Genomic DNA, 18,050 nt, shown 5'->3' on the forward strand with positions numbered 1-18,050 from the left:
GACTATGCTCTAATTCAGTCTAAATTTAATTAGGAATATAGAATTGTATGTAAACTATTGTATTTGGTCTGTTTATAGTCAAGAGCTGAGCTCCCTAGTTGTATGCTTGTCGGTTTTATTATTTCAACCTAAGCACTAACGACTTTATCGATCTGAGGGCTTAATTATTTTCCAAGCGAGCATGTTAAATAGGATAGTTGCGTGCGCAGAGTGTGTGTGTGCCAGGCTTCCGGCTTGTGTGTGGGTGAGAGTTGCTTTTCGAAACACTGGTGCCATCGGTCCCGACCCGTGCTGGTGAAAAATATAAAATTGTGCCTTCAACTTGCTGAACCTCCCCTGACGTGATATATATTGTTTATTATCTCAGATGCAGTATTGTGTCGATATAGCTAAATATTAACTCTAACTTATGCTGCTCACGATTTCTCCCGATGTCTGACGAAGGAAGCGACAGCGACGAGCTAACAGAGCTCCGGTGCTCTCCCTCCCCATCTCCACCTGGGCCCCCCGGAACCCCCTCTCCTCCACTGCCGCCAGACCTCTCCTCCAGTCCCCCGGTGCTTCGAGACCCAGCCCCGTTACCCCAGGACTGCCTCCGCCCGTCTCCAGAGCGCTGCAAACCCGGGGACTCCCCGCGCTGTACCCTGCCAAAGTTAACCCAGCGACTGACGAAGACGGGCTCTCAGTTCCGCCAGAGACAGAATGCGCGCTTAACAGCTGCGGCGGACAACGGGCGCGATGCCCTCTCTCCAAAGCGCAGAGACGGAGACAGCACCACGGCAACGTTTCAGGACCTTGGACAGCAACTCCCCCGCGGACAGGACCGAGAGTATTACCACTGCACTAATCAGCTCCTAGAGCCCCAGCGAGACAGCAGTGAGACCCAGCCACCGTGAGTCTACCCTTTAATTAATTATGACACGGTTAGGCTATACCTTATTCAAATATGAGGAAACACAATTAGTTGTTACAGAATAACTGAGTAAAATTAATCACGTGGGTGGTGTAGTCTATGTAGCCTATAGGCTACGCAAAATATGAATCCCATACAATGAATGAGTGGATACAGATGTGCCATATTGTTTGATTAAATATTGGGGTGCGCAGACATGATATTCTACTCAAGAGATACTGTACACGCGCAATGGGGATGTATGGGCTAATGGGGTTTCCTGCTGGACCTCAACAGGTACAGTGACCATATGGCTGATGATGTCAGATAATAGCTTCATTCTCTAGTTCATTGTCTTTAACTGTGCCTTTTTGTCTGTCATTCTATTAGGCTACTTTTATCTTTCTGTTTTTCAATGTCATGTTGTATTCTCGGTGGAAACATAGTTGAGTGTGTCTCGTCTTTGAAGACTGAGTAGGAGGATTCCATCCTCGTTTAAAGGAATTCGTCTCGTGTTACTCCAAACCCTAAATAAATTAATAATAAATAAATACAATACATACAACCCATCAGTCAGATCCAGCTAAAATATACACACCCTAATTCGGGCCCATGACACCGCTTGGCGGTTAACGTTGCAGCGTGTTTGTGCTGCTTGTTCTTCATTTGAGAGAGTCTTGATTGACACCGGAGAGATCCGATAAGTTAAAGGATGGCGGCGAGAGGAACCGAGGCAGGGCCGTGCGTGCCGTGCTGAGTCAATATTCCGTATGCAAATGAGAAGTTTGACAAATAAGCCTATTGGACAGACGTGGACATGTGACGTCATCCACTGTATTACCCAGGTAGAAAGGCTGCCACAACAAAGTATACCATATAGCCTCTAGAAAATGTTCTAAGCCAGTGGTATTACAGTTGGAAATATAATAGGATATATTCCAAACGGCCTGCAGTGTCTGTATTTGATCACTCTGGTCTCTATCTGCTCTATGATACAGTAGCATTAAGCTTGAAAGCCTTGCCTTTGACGAGAAGAAGCAAGCATCAAGTTTTGAGGGAGAGTGCAATTGGCATGCTGACTGCAGGAATGTCCACCAGAGCTGTTGTCAGAATTTGGTTAATTTCTCTACCATAAGCCACCTCCGACGTCGTTTTAGGGAATGAGAGTGCTCCATGGTGGCGGTGGAGTTATGGTATGGGCAGCCATAACCTACAGACAATGAACACAATTGCATTTTATCGACGGCAATATGAAGGCACAGAGATACAGTGACGAGACCCTGAGGCCCATTGTCATGCCATTCATCCGCCATCTTCACCTTATGTTTCAGCATGATAATGCACGGCCGCATGTCTTAAGGATCTGTACACAATTCCTAAAAGCTGAAAATGTCCCTGTTCTTCCATGGCCTGCATACTCACCAGACATCTCTCATTGAGCATGTTTGGGATGCTCAGGATCAATGTGTATGAACAGCGTTTTCCAGTTCCCATCAATATCCAGCAACATCGCACAGCCATTGAAGTGGAGTGGGACAACATTCCACAGGCAACAATCAAGAGCCTGATCAACTCTATGACGCACTGCATGAGGCAAATGATGGTCATAAGATACTGAGTGATTTTCTGATCCACAGCCCTAATTAATAAAGGTATCTGTGACCAACAGATGCATATCTTTATTCCCAGTCATGTAAAATCCATAGATTAGGATATAATGAATTTATTTCAATTGACTTATTTCCTTAAATAAACTAACTTAGTAAAACCCTTGAAGTTATTGCATGTTGCGTTTATATGTTTGTTCATGTCATAAATTATGAGTGCATTTCACACTACTTTTGGGTTGTAAATGTATTATAATGAGTGCATGACTGTTAAGCTGAATATATGTTTATGTCATTGTCACCAATCACCTTCAATACACTCAAAATGTATTAGAATTTAGATGCTAACTACACTACCTATGCTAAACATAAGAGTTACTGTATGTAGCTAGTCTGAAGTGTTTGCTACAATAACAGCCAACTTTCATCTAAGCAACTGTCTTAAACAACAGTCCAAATAGCATGTGATAAGTTATGTTCACGTGATTGTCACCAATCAACTGCAATACACTAACAAATAATTTGAATTTAGATGCTTACTAGCTACGCTAACAATAACACACGATTGCTGTATTTAGTTAGCATGCTAGCTAGCCCGACTGCTACAGCCAAAATAAATGTTTACAACAATTACAGCTGACTTTCATCTTCGAGACTGTCTTACACAAAAGTCCAAACAACATGTAGGTGTCACGTTCGTCATAACGATGAGACCAAGGCGCAGCATGAGATGAATAAATTCTTATTTTATTCAAACGAAGAACACTTAACCAAACTAACAAAAATGAACTTGACGCTAAAAACATGCATGCTGACATGCAACTACACATAGACAATAACCCACAAAACCAAATGGAAAATGGCAACCTAAATAGGATCCCCAATCAGAGACAACGATAAACAGCTCCCTCTGATTGGTAACCAATTCAGGCTACCATAGACCTACATATACCTAGACATACAAAAAACCCATAGATATACAAAAACCCTAGACAGGGAAAAACACCTAGACAATACAAAAACTAAACCAACCACCCTTGTCACACCCTGACCTAACCAAAATATTAGCGAAAACAAAGATAGCTAAGGTCAGGGTGTGACAGTAGGCCTGTTAGAAGAACAACATTTCTTACAAAATGTACAGACAAATCATTAAATAATCCTTGTCTCTCAGCCTGTATCTTTGGTGCTAACATTAGCAATGCTAGCTAGATAAGTAACTAAACCTGCTGCATACGGAATTACGTGTTTTCAACGATAACAGACAAATACAGCCTCAGCGACTGTCCAAGTAACAATCCAACAACACTTGAGGCCTATTGGAACGAATAAAAAGTATCATGTTGATAAGTAATAACAAAAATATATGCTTTTTGGAAAGGGCACATGATGGCTGCCAGGGCAGCAATTCCTGTAGGTGATAGTGGTTTTGTCAAATAGAATCATGGGAGTTTGAGCATTGAACAACAGAAAAATAAGATGACTATGAATATCATTCCATAGGTTCTTGAGCGTCTATTTAAAATATTTACAGATGTTATTTAACAAAGACAACCAGAGCAACATACAATATATTCAGAACGTTTTCAGACCCCTTCCCTTTTTCCACATTGTGTTACGTTACAGCTTTATTCTAAAATGTTTTAAATAAATGTTTTCCCCTCATCAGTCTACACACAATACCCCATAATGACAAAGTGAAAACAGTATTAAAAATAATATTTAAAAAACCTGAACAATCCTATTTTCATAAGTAGTCAGACCCTTTAATATGAGACATGAAAATGAGCTCAGGTGCAATTATGTTTCCGTTTCCATTGCTCATTCTTCAGATGTTTCTACAACTTGATTGGAGTCCACCTGTGGTAAATTCAATTGATTGGACATGATTTGGTAGCCTAGTAGCCTAGTGGTTAAAGCATTGGGCCAGTAACCGAAAGGTTGCTGCATTGAATCCCAGTGCTGACAAGGTAAAAATCTGTCATTCTGCCCCTGACCAAGGCAGTTAACCCACTATTCCCCGGTAGGCTGTTATTGTAAATAATAATTTGTTCATAACTGACTTGCCTCGTTAAATATATATATATATATATATATTTTTTTTTTTTATTACAAAAATTGGAAGGGCACACACCTGTGGACTTGTGGACAGGTAATTAGTAACTGTAAAAGATTACATTCAGAAAGTAACCTACCCAACCCTGGTGGTAGTAGTAGTAGCCAAGGGGGGTACTGGAAATTACAAAGTCCCCACAAGGACAGTAAAACTTATAACATTCTCCCACGTAGGGACATTTCCCATGTCCCAACGAGGACAAAAGAAATTTTAACCTTAGGGGTAGGTTTAGTGTTCCAATTTTGGTTAGGGTTAGAATTAGGTTTAGGAGATAGGGTTAGGGTTACGGTAAGGACTAGCATTAGGGGTTAGGGAAAATAGGATTTTGAATGGAAATCAATTTTGGGTGTGTGTTTGTGGGACTATTTAGTCTCAGTGGTTGTGAAGTTAATGGTTTCTCTGTTCCACCCTGAGCTGAGGGACATGACAGACATAAAAATACACCGTGTTTACTGATCTAAGTGGCTCTCACAGCCCATGATGGTCGCTGCTGGCAATTATGTGTGTGTGTGTGTGTGTGTGTGTGTGTGTGTGTGTGTGTGTGTGTGTGTGTGTGTGTGTGTGTGTGTGTGTGTGTGTGTGTGTGTGTGTGTGTGTGTGTGTGTGTGTGTGTGTGTGTGTGTGTGTGTGTGCCACCACAGCAGAGAGAGGACTAGGAATCCTTCAAAAAAACAATCAGGGCATCTCCCATCGACCTTCTTCCCAGCTTACTCAATGAATCGCTCTGCAATAAGCTCTCACAGTCTCACTACAGAAGGTTCACTTTAGGCATTAATTTGTTAAGTTAAGGGGTAAGGTTTGGCATAGGGTTAAAACAAAAACAATTCTATGGTTAAGTTTAGGCATTAATTATGAATGGTTGAGGTGGGGTTAAGGTTTGGGATAGTTTTTAAAACAAAACAATTAACAACAAGTACCTAGCACTGGGATTAAACATTCGACCCTCAGAGCCGGAGCCTGTGGTTTACGCCCATCCGCCATCCCAGTCCACACCCTAGCAAACCCCACGACTACTTGATGGTAATAGCGCTCACCGTTGCCCCTAGTGGCCGGGTTTGAAGTGATCTGAAAGTCCTATTTACCTGGACGGTCGACTGAGCACGGGCAGCGCCTGCCATATAATTAGAATGGAACATCGATTTGAATGAGAATGTCAGTTCTATCAATTGTAATTCTAACGTGTTGACATTGTGCTGAAGCTCAGGTTTGTGTCATAAGGGCTTTTGCTCGGTTCTCTTTTTTGGCTATATTCCATTGATTTCCAGTCTACCACACACAGCTCTGATCAACTGTACATTTAAGTCGATACCCATAAACTACTGTGCTTTGGGACCGTAAAATCACACAAAAACACAATAAACATGCACAAACACAGACCCTTGTTCATTTGTTCAACATAAATAGTGACAAAAATATTCATACAACTTTTTCATTGACAATTTACGAGACTGTAACGGACTAAATAGACCCAGAAAAGAATGTCAGTGATAAGCACAACAGATGCGCAGTTCTGTTCAGCAGCGGGAATGGTACACCACACCCGGCACAGGGGACCATTGAACAATGGCAGTGACGCAACCGAGTGGCGGAGGTGCAACCCATTATGCTTGGTCAAAACTTTACCGCACTATCTGGTGATTGTGCTACCTTCTCTCTCTCTGCTTGTGTGTGTCTGTTTGTTCTGTAATGTGCAATATCGATATAGGCTGAATTAGGAATTTACATTGCCGGAAAAGTGTTGTATATTCTTATACGTGTTTGTCATTTCTCTGCTGTTGGGAAGAGAAACTGGATGTTAAGCAGAAAAACATGTCGGTAGGACAAGGCTTTGTATGTTTGTGCCCATGGAAGTCAGTGATTTATGTTTACTATGGGTTAATGATAGAAATGTAATGTGACTAAAATGGCCCACTGGCATTTTGACAAGACTAAATCATTATTCAAATGACAAAACGGTGACTAAGACTTAATGATATTTCAGTCAAAATGACAAAGACAAGACAAAATCTGAGAAAGAAAGAGTACCCGAATGAACACTTACTCACTCACACACACACAGCGTTGCATGAGTGAGCTCTCTTCATCTTCTCAGTCCCACGTGAATAGGTTCCCATTTTCACCTGTTCTCCAATTCTCCCGACACTCCTCCGTTTTGATCCTGTGATGGCTTTGTTTAGCCCCTAAAAATCAAAGCCTGTAGATGGCAATATATACTGAGCTAACAAATGGAATTGTTTTAATATGACCATAAGATGGACCATTTAGCTATTTGATTTAGAATTGGGACCCCTGTAGGTATCCCAAAAAATAAACGGATTATTATCTGATGAAACATTAAATTTGTCCTGACTGTTATTAGCCCCATAGCAACGCATGGAATAATACATTCATACATGGCAAAAAAAAGTTTAAAAATTAATTAAAAGGAAATATGGTTTGAGGTGTCTGTAATGCATCTGAGAGATATAGGAAAGCACAGTTACATGTGTAACCCTGGTTCTGTGAAGCTTCGTAGAGCAAAATGGACACTTTCTTGTTGGTGAGTGGCTCAACTTTCCATAGTGGGATCATATTAGCTGTGTAGCTCAAACCATTCAGACTTTACAGACGTTTTTGTGAGAAGGACGGTTTTCGGGATTACTCCTGGTCTGATAGACAGCACTGTACCTCAGCCGCCTTCCATCACAGATGCGGAAGGCCGATAGCGTGGACAGCCCTTGCAAAAACCAGGAAGTCTCTAGCTTAAATCAGACACATTTTTGATGAATAAAACCGCAATTAAAATAAAGATGAAACGGTTTTTACGCACCGAGGCAAACATCTACACTTAGGGGTTTAGTGGACTGTGTTTTGGAACCACCTCTATTTCTCAAACTAAGTTTTGATCTAGCCCTTTAATGAAGACTAAATTCTAGGACAAAATGCTAAGAGGGTAAGCCTGTTACCCTAGTTGTTGATGGCATATTGTATGCAGTTGTTGTACATTTCATCCTTTTCACTGCAGAAACTTTACCGCCTCTCCTCCCTCCTATCTCTCTCTTTCTCTTGCTCCACCCCCCTCCCTCTCTCTCTCTCTCTTTCTCTTGCTCAGCCCCCTCCCTCTTTTCTACCTCTCGAACGGTTTCTCTTTTCCATTCATTTGAAAATGAACGTGTCTATAGATTTTCCTCCACACAGAGAGCAGTTGAGCACTGAGTGTTTTGCTTCAGCGTTCGGGTGCTCTTTCTGTGTATAACATGTGATTTGAGGAGCTGAACAGTTTGTTTTTGAGGTAACCATATATTGGAGGCTTTTGTCTGAGGCGCCTGCCACACACTGTGTTGGTTTCAAGAGATTCCGATTGACCCATTCAGTTCCTCTGAGAGGCAAGCAATGTGTACATTTACAGCTCAGGGCAGATATACTGTCAATACACAGTTCTGGGAAAAAAATATGAACTGATGGTGTAAGAGACAACTAGTTGTCGTGCAGTATTTGGGATTGTGTGATTCAGTGCCGCATTATTTGTGTGTGTGTGTGTGTGTGTGTGTGTGTGTGTGTGTGTGTGTGTGTGTGTGTGTGTGTGTGTGTGTGTGTGTGTGTGTGTGTGTGTGTGTGTGTGCCATTTTACAGGGGTTTAACCCTTGCTTAATAACCGTTTTCTCTCTCCCTGTCACCCTCCCTCTCCCCCCTCTTCTAGAGTGGAAGCAATGCAGCGGAGACACACCACGCTGAGGGAGAAGGGGCGTCGCCAGGCTGTGCGAGGCCCAGCCTACATGTTTAACGAGCGTGGCTCGGCCCTGACGCCGGAGGAAGAGGGTTTCCTTGACGCTGCCGAGTACGGCAACATCCCCGTGGTCCGTAAGATGCTGGAGGAGTCCAAGACCCTCAACTTCAACTGTGTGGACTACATGGGCCAGAATGCATTGCAGCTGGCGGTGGGCAATGAACACCTGGAAGTGACTGAGCTGTTGCTAAAGATGGATGGGCTAGCCAGAGTGGGCGACGGGCTCTTATTGGCCATCTCTAAAGGGTATGTGCGTATCGTGGAAGCCATATTGGCGAACCCGGCGTTCAGCCAAGGGCTGCGGCTCACCCAGAGTCCCCTCGAACAGGAGCTACGGGATGATGATTTTTACGCTTACGATGAAGATGGGACACGCTTTTCCCACGACGTCACCCCAGTCATCCTAGCAGCACACTGTCAGGAGTATGAGATTGTGCATATTCTGCTCACCAAGGGGGCCCGCATCGAGAGGCCTCATGACTACTTCTGTAAGTGCAATGAGTGTGTAGAGAAGCAGAAGAGAGACTCGTTCAGCCACTCTCGCTCCAGGATGAACGCTTATAAAGGGCTGGCCAGTGCTGCCTACCTGTCCCTGAGCAGTGAAGACCCTGTCCTCACCGCCCTGGAGCTCAGCAACGAACTGGCCAGACTGGCTAACATAGAGACTGAGTTTAAGGTGAGTTTAACTGGCCAGACTGGCTATCATAGAGACTGAGTTAAAGGTGAGTTTAACTGGCCAGACTGGCTATCATAGAGACTGAGTTAAAGGTGAGTTTAACTGGCCAGACTGGCTATCATAGAGACTGAGTTTGAGGTGAGTTTAACTGGCCGAGAGACCGAGAGTGAGATACCGAGAGTGAGATACCGAGAATGGGATACCGAGAGAGATTGAGAGACCGAGAGAGAGACCAAGAGCATCATCAGAGTACAGATAAAAACTCCAAACAACGCAAGCAGAGCAGAATTAGACCAATTCCCGCTTTTGATTAATATCCAAAAAAAGAGGCACCAAATTGCATGATAATTTAGAAACAAGTTACCCCCACCCCTCCCATTCCAAAGCCCTCAAATGCCAAAAGGTGACCACAGACAAGAGTCTACTGAGGTCCAGAGGCTCAGTTCACTAACCACTACCAACCCAACGAAGCCTCAGGACAGAGAGAGAGAGGAAGAGAGAGAGAGAGAGAGAAGAGAGAGAGAGAGAGAGAGGAAGAGAAGAGAGAGAGAATCCATGTATTTGCACTTGAGGACTTTCTGCTCTGTCATCTGCTATGTTTGATACATCTCTGCTAGGAGTCGTAGCAGCTTTGGCTCAGGACTGAGGCTGCTCTCTCTACTTTGCTGTCTCACTAGTCCTACACGTGCTATACACACATACTACTGTACATGGGCTCCCGAGTGGTGCAGCAGTCTAAGGCACTGCATCTCAGTGCTAGAGGTGTCACTACAGACCCTGGTTTGATTCCAGGCTGTATCCCAAACCGCCGTGATCGGGCGGTTTGGGGGCGACGCATAATTGGCCCATTGTCGTCACGGGTTAGGGTTTGGCCAGGGTAGGACGTCATTGTAAATAAGAATTTGTTCCTAACTGACTTGCCTAATTAAACAAAGGTTAAATGAAAATTCCGAATGCACAAATACACACGTACACTAATACACACGTCAACGTGTTAACAGCACACAGCTGGGTCTGTGTGTTGAAAGTAGAAGTTTCATGCAGCAGTGTGGGGTATACAGCCACAACGACAGGAATAACATTCAAGCCCAGGAGCTCTAGGAAGGAAGGAAGGCAAAGGGGAACACTTTGGCATTTAGACGACGGGGTAAAGTGAGTAGAAGGGTTCAGTCCAGAAGGGTGCGTGGGTTGGTATTTGTCATGACTGCAGCTGTGTCTGCTCAGGTGTCTGTCTGTCTGCCTGCTTCCTAGATGTGTAAATGAGAAGTAGTGGCCCGGGAGGCTTAGTTCTATTACCCTCCATCTCTTTCATTACACACTCATTATCACCTTCCATTTCTCTCTCCTCTATCTATCTCCCTCTCCCTCCCTTTCAATCTCTCTCCCTCTCCCTCCCTCCCTTTCAATCTCTTCCCCTCTCTCTCCCTCCCTTTCAATCTCTTTCCCTCTCTCCCCCTCCCTTTCAATCTCTTTCCCTCTCCCTCCCTCCCTTTCAATCTATTTCCCTCTCCCTCCCTCCCTTTCAATCTCTTTCCCTCTCTCTCCCTCCCTTTCAATCTCTTTCCCTCTCCCTCTCTCCCTTTCAATCTCTTTCCCTCTCCCTCCCTCCCTTTCAATCTCTTTCCCTCTCCCTCCCTCCCTTTCAATCTCTTTCCCTCTCTCTCCCTCCCTTTCAATCTGTTTCCCTCTCTCTCCACTCTCTGAGGTAAGAATACATATGTTCTGACTGTGTCAGACACAGTCGGTTCTCGAACACTCTTTCCTTATGTAGTCCACTTATCCGAAAGGAAGGAACGTGCTGATCTCATTGGAGAAAGTCCCTGTGGACGTTATCAGTATTATTGTTGTTTTAATGAAGCTGCCCTCTGCAATCTTTACATGGTTAAGTGCAGGATTAGACCTGTTGCCCAGGGTTATGTTGACACGGTGCCACATGTACTATTGTCCCAGTGGGTTCAAGTGATTGGGGACAGCACACAGTGTGCTCCGGGTTTTAAGCGTTGACATATACACTGAGTGTACAAAACATAAAGAACGCCATGACATACAGTGACTTGCGAAAGTATTCACCCCCTTGGCATTTTGCCTATTCTGTTGCCTCATAACCTGTAATTAAAATACATTTTTGGGGGGGGGGTTGTAATCATTTGATTTACACAACATGCCTACCACTTTGAAGATGCAAAATATTTTTTTAAGAAATTAGAAGAAAAAAAAACAGAACTTGAGCGTGCATAACTATCCCCCTCCCCCAAAGTCAATTGTTTGTAGAGCCACCTTTTGCAGCAAGTACAGCTGCAAGTCTCTTGGGGTATGTCTCTATAAGCTTGGCACATCTAGCCACTGGGATTTCTGCCCATTCTTCAAGGCAAAACTGCTCCATCTCCTTCAAGTTGGATGGGTTCCGCTGGTGTACAGCAATCTTTCAGTCATACCACAGATTCTCAATTGGATTGAGGTCTGGGCTTTGACTAGGCCCTTCCAAGACATTTAAATGTTTGCCCTTAAACCACTCTAGTGTTGCTTTAGCAGTGCTTTAGGGTCATTGTCCTGCTGGAAGTTGAACCTCAAATCTCTTTGAGACTGGGACGGTTTCCCTCAAGAATTTCCCTGTATTTAGCGCCATCCATTATTCCTTCAATTCTGACCAGTTTCCCAGTCCTTGCCAATTAAAACATCCCCACAGCATGATGCTGCCACCACCATGATTCACTGTGGGGATGGTGTTCTCGGGGTGATTGGAGGTGTTGGGTTTGCATAGTGTTTTCCTTGATGACCAAAAAGCTCAATTTTAGTCTCATCTGACCAGAGTACTTTCTTCCATTTGTTTGGGGAGTCGCCCACATGCCTTTTGGCGAACACCAAACGTGTTTGCTTATTTTTTCTTTGAGCAATGACTTTTATCTGGTCCCTCTTCCATAAAGCCCTGCTCTGTGGCATGTATGGCTTAAAGTGGTCCTGTGGACAGATACTGCAATCTCCGCTGTGCAGCTCATTCAAGGTGATCTTGGGTCTCTTTGTTGCCTCTCTGACTAATGCCCTCCTTGCCTGGTCCGTGAGTTTTGGTGGGCGGCCCTCTCTTGGCGGGTTTGTTGTGGTGCCATATTCTTTCCATTTTTTGATAATGGATTTAATGGTGCACCGTGGGATGTTCAAAATTTCAGATATTTTTTTATAACCCAACCCTGATCTGTACTTCTCCACAACTTTGTCCCTGACCTGTTTCGAGAGCTCCCTGGTCTTCATGGTGACACTTGCTTGGTGGTACCCCTTGCTTAGTGGTGTTGCAGACTCTGGGGCTTTTCAGAACAGGTGACAGATCACGTGACACTTAGATTGCACAGAGGTGGACTTTATTTAACTCATTATGTGACTTCTGAAGGTAATTGGTTGAACCAGATCTTATTTAGGGGCTTCATAGCAAAGGGGGTGAATACATATTAAAGGGGGTGAATACATATTAAAGGGGGTGAATACATATTAAAGGGGGTGAATACATATTAAAGGGGGTGAATACATATTAAAGGGGGTGAATACATATTAAAGGGGGTGAATACATATTAAAGGGGGTGAATACATATTAAAGGGGGTGAATACATATGCACCACTTTTCCATTTTTTTGTTGTTGAATTTTTTTAAACAAGTGATTTTTTTCGTGGATGTCCATTACATGAAATCCAAATAAAAATCTATTTAAATGACAGGTTGTAATGTAACGAAAGAGGGGAAATGCCAAGGGGCGTGAATAATTTTGCAAGGCACTGATTGAAGTGGATTTTAACAAATGACATCAATAAAGGATCATAGCTTTCACCTGGATTCACCTGGTCAGTCTATGTCATGGAATGAGCAGGTGTTCTTACTGTTTTATACACTCAGTGTACATCCATTGGTGGAGAGTGTAGCGCTCCGGGTGTCGTGGGTGTGGAGTCAGACGCAGGAAACAGAGAGTGCAATGCTGTGCTCTTTAATGCACAAACGCCACAGGGTGCTCAAAACCAAATGCCCCAAACACGGGGGACGAAAACAGTACAGCCGAATACACGACCAGGAACAAACACGTTCCTCTACTACCTAACCAAAGGTAACAATAATTCATTGCGCACAAAGAAACAGGCGGGCCGGCTGTCTAATAAAGCCCAACTAATGACTCACTAACAGGTGCTAACAATAAACTTACAAGGAGGGGGAGGAAAGACAATCAGTGGCAGCTAATAGGCCGACGACGACGACCGCCGAGCGCCACCCGACCGGGAAGGGGAGCCACCCTCGGTCGGATTCGTGACAGAGAGGCTATAGTTAACATCTAATAATTGTTATGGGAGCCAATGGACTAACTTACTGACCGACAGAGGAACTCCAAATACTTCCTTAATGTACAGTAACACCACACACACACACACACACACACATGCACGCATGCACACACACACGCACTCTCTCTCTCTCTCTCTCTCTGTCTCACAGTCTTGTAAAACTAACTTTGTGGGGGGACACAATTCAGTCTCATTCAAAATCCTATTTTCCATATCTCTAATCTTATCCCTAACCCGATACCTAACCCTAAAACTAACCCTAGCTCTTAACCCTAAAACTAACCCTAGCTCCTAACCCTAACCCTAACCCGTAACCTTAACCCTAAACCACCTAGAAATACCATTTGAACTCCTGGGGGACTAACAAAATGTCCTGACTTCTGGTCCCCACAAGAATAGTTAAACACGTCCAAACACACAACTGCTCAGAGGTGTGAAATTGGCTGGTGAGGAGCACCTGTGTCTAATCACAGCTGGAGAGGGAAGCGCCACAGAGTCACAATCAGCAGAGCAGGGTCACGAGATATCCCTCTCTCTTTCTCTCCACATCTCTCCTCACATCTCTCTCTCTCTCTCTCTCTCTCTCTCTCTCTCTCTCTCTCTCTCTCTCTCTCTCTCTCTCTCTCCACATCTCTCCTCACCCATCTCTCTCTCTCCACATCTCTCCTCACCCATCTCTCTCTCTCTCTCTCTCTCTCTCTCTCTCTCTCTCTCTCTCTCTCTCCACATCTCTCCTCACCCATCTCGCTCTTCATCTCTTTCTCTTCCTCTCTCTTTTCGTCTCACTAGTTCTTCCATTTCTTCTCTCTAAATCTTTCAGCATTTTCCATCTCCTTCCATCTCCTTCCAGCTCTCCTTTTCGGGTTCCTTTCTGTCCACCCTTTCTCAACAACTTTTTCCCTACCTCTTCATCTTTTTTTCTGCCTCCTTCATTAAGTATACCTGTGTGTGTGTGTGTGTGTGTGTGTGTGTGTGTGTGTGTGTGTGTGTGTGTGTGTGTGTGTGTGTGTGTGTGTGTGTGTGTGTGTGTGTGTGTGTGTGTGTGTGTGTGTGTGTGTGTGTGTGTGTGTGTGTGTGTGTGTCTGCTCATTCATGGATTCCTAACACCTACCTTTTTCTTATTGTCCCCTGAGGGCCTAAATACTCTCAATTCCATTGGCCTAGAGTGAGTGATCAGTCATTCTCATTGGCACATTGCAAAATGTCACTTCAGAAAGTATGAATGTACCATCTCTTCTTCCTCTTTGTCTCACTGTCACCCCCCTGCCCCCCCACCCCTCCCCTCTCGCTGTCAGTCATTAGTGTGGCTCTGTATAATTGTGGAATTTCCATCAATTAGTACGGTGGTATCATCAGCATGTGAATAATGCCTGCAGGGTGGAATAATTATCATGTGAGGCAACCAAAATTCCTTAGAGCGGCAGTCAGCAGTAGCAAGAGTAAGAAAGCCCCCCCTGGTTCAGTAAAAACCTGATTGATGGGGCTGGAGAAATTCAATCACTCTCAAATTCATACACAGAGCTATGGGTGCAAGGCTTGACTGCCCGTGACATCAACATTTTAACCATATTTTGAGGCTATATAGTGTTTGTTTACATGTTCATTGTTTACAAACATTGGTGTTAAACAAACTCATATTTTGGATTCTGACGGGGTACGACAAGTTCAAGAATCAACGGGTACATATCATTCATTTATTAAGTCCAACAAAGGAATGTAGCAACTAATGATTGCCCCTTTAAGGGTGGCATAGAAGTGAACGAAGAAAAATGGAACCATGGAGTGTTTTTGTCCTGAAGAGAAGCAAGGGAAGAGGGAGCTTATACGAACGCGCTTGGTATGAAGTGGTGATCACGTAGCAGAGGAAGCCTGTCGGGGACATCTTATAACTGCAAGGGCTGGGGGAAACTTTCCCAGAAAGCATGTTATCACTGAGCTGTACTCGTTTGTTTGAACACTGTGCAGCTATGCATAAACAATTTTGACTTTAGTCTCTGTGGACAATTGGCTCTACACACCACTCTGACTGGTCCAGGAGGGATGGGTTGGCAGATTTTGTATGCTCTTGTGCGAATGCATGAAAAACAATGAGGGATCTCTGCTTGTATGTTACGCGTGTGCTTGTGTGTGTGGTCGTTTGTTTGTTAATGAGTGTTTGTGTGTGTGTAACTGCCTATGGTTGAGCAGAGATGGAGGAGGGAGTATGGATGGGAGAAGGAGAAGGGAGGGGTGAATGGATGAAGGAGGTAGAGAAAGGGAATAATGAGAAAGGAAGAAATGCAGGTTTGAGCGAGGGAGAGTGTGAATAAAGAGATGAGAGAGGGGGAGTGTGGAAGGATGGGAGAAGGAGAAGGGGGGGTGAATGGATGAAGGAGGTAGAGAAAAGTGTGAATAAAGAGATGAGAGTGTGGTGTCGGAGATGAAAGCTGTGTGAATTTGGCTCCAGAGCTGCCCCTGTCCCATTGGACACACACTGGAGGAATCGACATTGTTTTCACATCAATTCAATTACGTTGAACCAACGTGGATTAGACGTTGAACTGACGGCAGTGGGGTGCTTCCAACAATTCGCCTAATCAAGTCATTATACAAACACTAGCTGCACAGGAACATTCTACCATCCTCCTCTCTCTCTTTTTCCCACCTTTTCTTCCTCACATCTTCCTCTTCTGTGTCCTCCTCTCCTTCACCCTCTCCTTATCGCTCCCCTTTTTCTCTGCCTCTCTTTCTCATTCACTGTCTCCTTCTCTCTCTCTCTCTCTCTCTCTCTCTCTCTCTCTCTCTCTCTCTCTCTCTCTCTCTCTCTCTCTCTCTCTTCTCTCTCTTCTCTCTCTCTCTCTCTCTCTCTCTCTCTCTCTCTCTCTCTCTCTCTCTCTCTCTCTCCATAGAATGACTACAGGAAGTTGTCCATGCAGTGTAAGGACTTTGTAGTGGGGGTGTTGGACCAGTGCAGAGACACAGAGGAGGTGGAGGCCATCTTGAACGGAGACGTGGACAATGCCCCGCCCAGTGACAACAACCGCCCCTGCCTCGAACGCGTCAAACTGGCCATCAAATACGAGGTCAAGAAGGTGAGACCCCCCAAACCAGGACCACAACCTGATCGCATTACTTGACACTGCTGTAAATGACCATATATATATATATACAGTATGTTCATGTTTTTTTATGGTTTAGTTTACATGTCATCACTTCTTTCTAATATCTTTGATTGTTCATGTAGCATTTGACCCCATGTGTGTGTTTGTTAACAGGTGTATTCGGAGTGGGAAATGTTGATTTATGTTCAACCTGGAACATCTCACAGGGAAAACATTGGATCAGTGATGTAGTATTGTAGTGGCGATGCAGTGATACACATTTCTGTGCGCGTGTGTCCCCGATACCCGGTAGCATTTGTAAATATCAGACAAGTCTCTGTGTCAGACTACCAGAGGTGTTTCAGCGAAATGTCAAACCAAGTCCCCTCTCCCTACATCACCCGGGACTCACAGAGACACACAGGCACTCACACAAGCACATTTCAACAACAAAAAAGGTACATACGTTTCTCTGACCTTGTGGTTGTTCATCCTATATGTAAACATTGTGAGACATAGTACCATACGGATTCATACTACCTCGCATGTCATCTAAGGCAGTGGTTCACAACTCCGGTCCTCGACTCCTCTGACTAGGTGAGCCAGGTGAGCTAGTTCAGGGCTATAACTAAATAGTGAAACGTCCATCCTGCGTGTGAGCTTCCAGGGAAACGGTAAAGTGTAGTGCCTGGGATGTTTTCCCAAACCAGGGAGCGTGACCACAGCTGAGTGTGTTAATCAACCTGCCAGATGAGGGGGAGGATGGGTTGCTATGACAACCAGGTGGCCTTGAATGCTATTGTGTAAACTCAGTGGGGGAAACATACACACGCGCACGCACGTTCGCTTAGGCAGGCACCCACGCGCGCACTCACACACACACACACACACACACAACATGGGCACTCTCAGACAGACACAAAGACTTAGACATATTAACATACAAACTAGTGACAGGGTTCCCATGATGTGTCAATGAAGATTATTGCAATCACCAAGGGGGTGGAGGAACGAGGGACACTGTTTCATTTCAATTGTTTGTTGCTGGGTTGAAGTCGTAGTGTGTGTGCGTAGGTCTGAGTTTGTGTTTGGGTGTGTGTGCGTGTGCGTGTATGTGCTTGTGTGTGCATGTGCATGCGCTTCCAAGCATATGGAGCTCGTGTTTGTGTTTTTGTGTGTATGTGTGTGTCATAGTCATGAATGATCCTTGAATGCCAGTAGATGCTCTGTGCTGATTGAGTGACCTGTTGAGGGAACACACACACACACACAGACCGGGGGGTGGACACTGGACAATGGGGACCCCATTATCTCCGGTGTCTCAGGGAGGGTTGGGATATGCAAGAAATACGTTTCCATTACACACTTGTACAAGTGTCCATCCACAGGTGTGTAACAGAACAAATACAAGCACCCTCCAAATGATTATTCATTGTTTAATTGCACACATGCACACACACACGCAAGTCGCACACGCAATGAAAATCTGAGAATCACAGACACACGTGAACATGTTGGCTTTTAGATAGAAACACACATAAACCCATAACACACACACACAGATGGATATCACTCACAAATCTCATTCCCTCTCCC

The 18,050-nt window shown here is 44.4% G+C and overlaps 1 protein-coding gene across 1 annotated transcript in view; it reads left to right on the top strand.

Moving 5' to 3' along the window:
- The first annotated feature begins 259 nt into the window (after nt 1–259).
- The window catches only part of LOC118373811 (short transient receptor potential channel 7-like), a 63,277-nt gene continuing 45,486 nt past the window's right edge, over nt 260–18,050 (top strand). Inside the window, exons 1-3 of the mRNA XM_052518246.1 lie at nt 260–892; nt 8,295–9,057; nt 16,263–16,445. Coding sequence (XP_052374206.1) covers nt 432–892; nt 8,295–9,057; nt 16,263–16,445 — 1,407 coding nt within the window. The 5' untranslated portion in view covers nt 260–431. The remainder of the gene's footprint in view (nt 893–8,294; nt 9,058–16,262; nt 16,446–18,050) is intronic.

The sequence above is a fragment of the Oncorhynchus keta genome, chromosome 4 (genome assembly GCF_023373465.1).
Source record: "Oncorhynchus keta strain PuntledgeMale-10-30-2019 chromosome 4, Oket_V2, whole genome shotgun sequence".
NCBI lineage: Eukaryota > Metazoa > Chordata > Actinopteri > Salmoniformes > Salmonidae > Oncorhynchus > Oncorhynchus keta.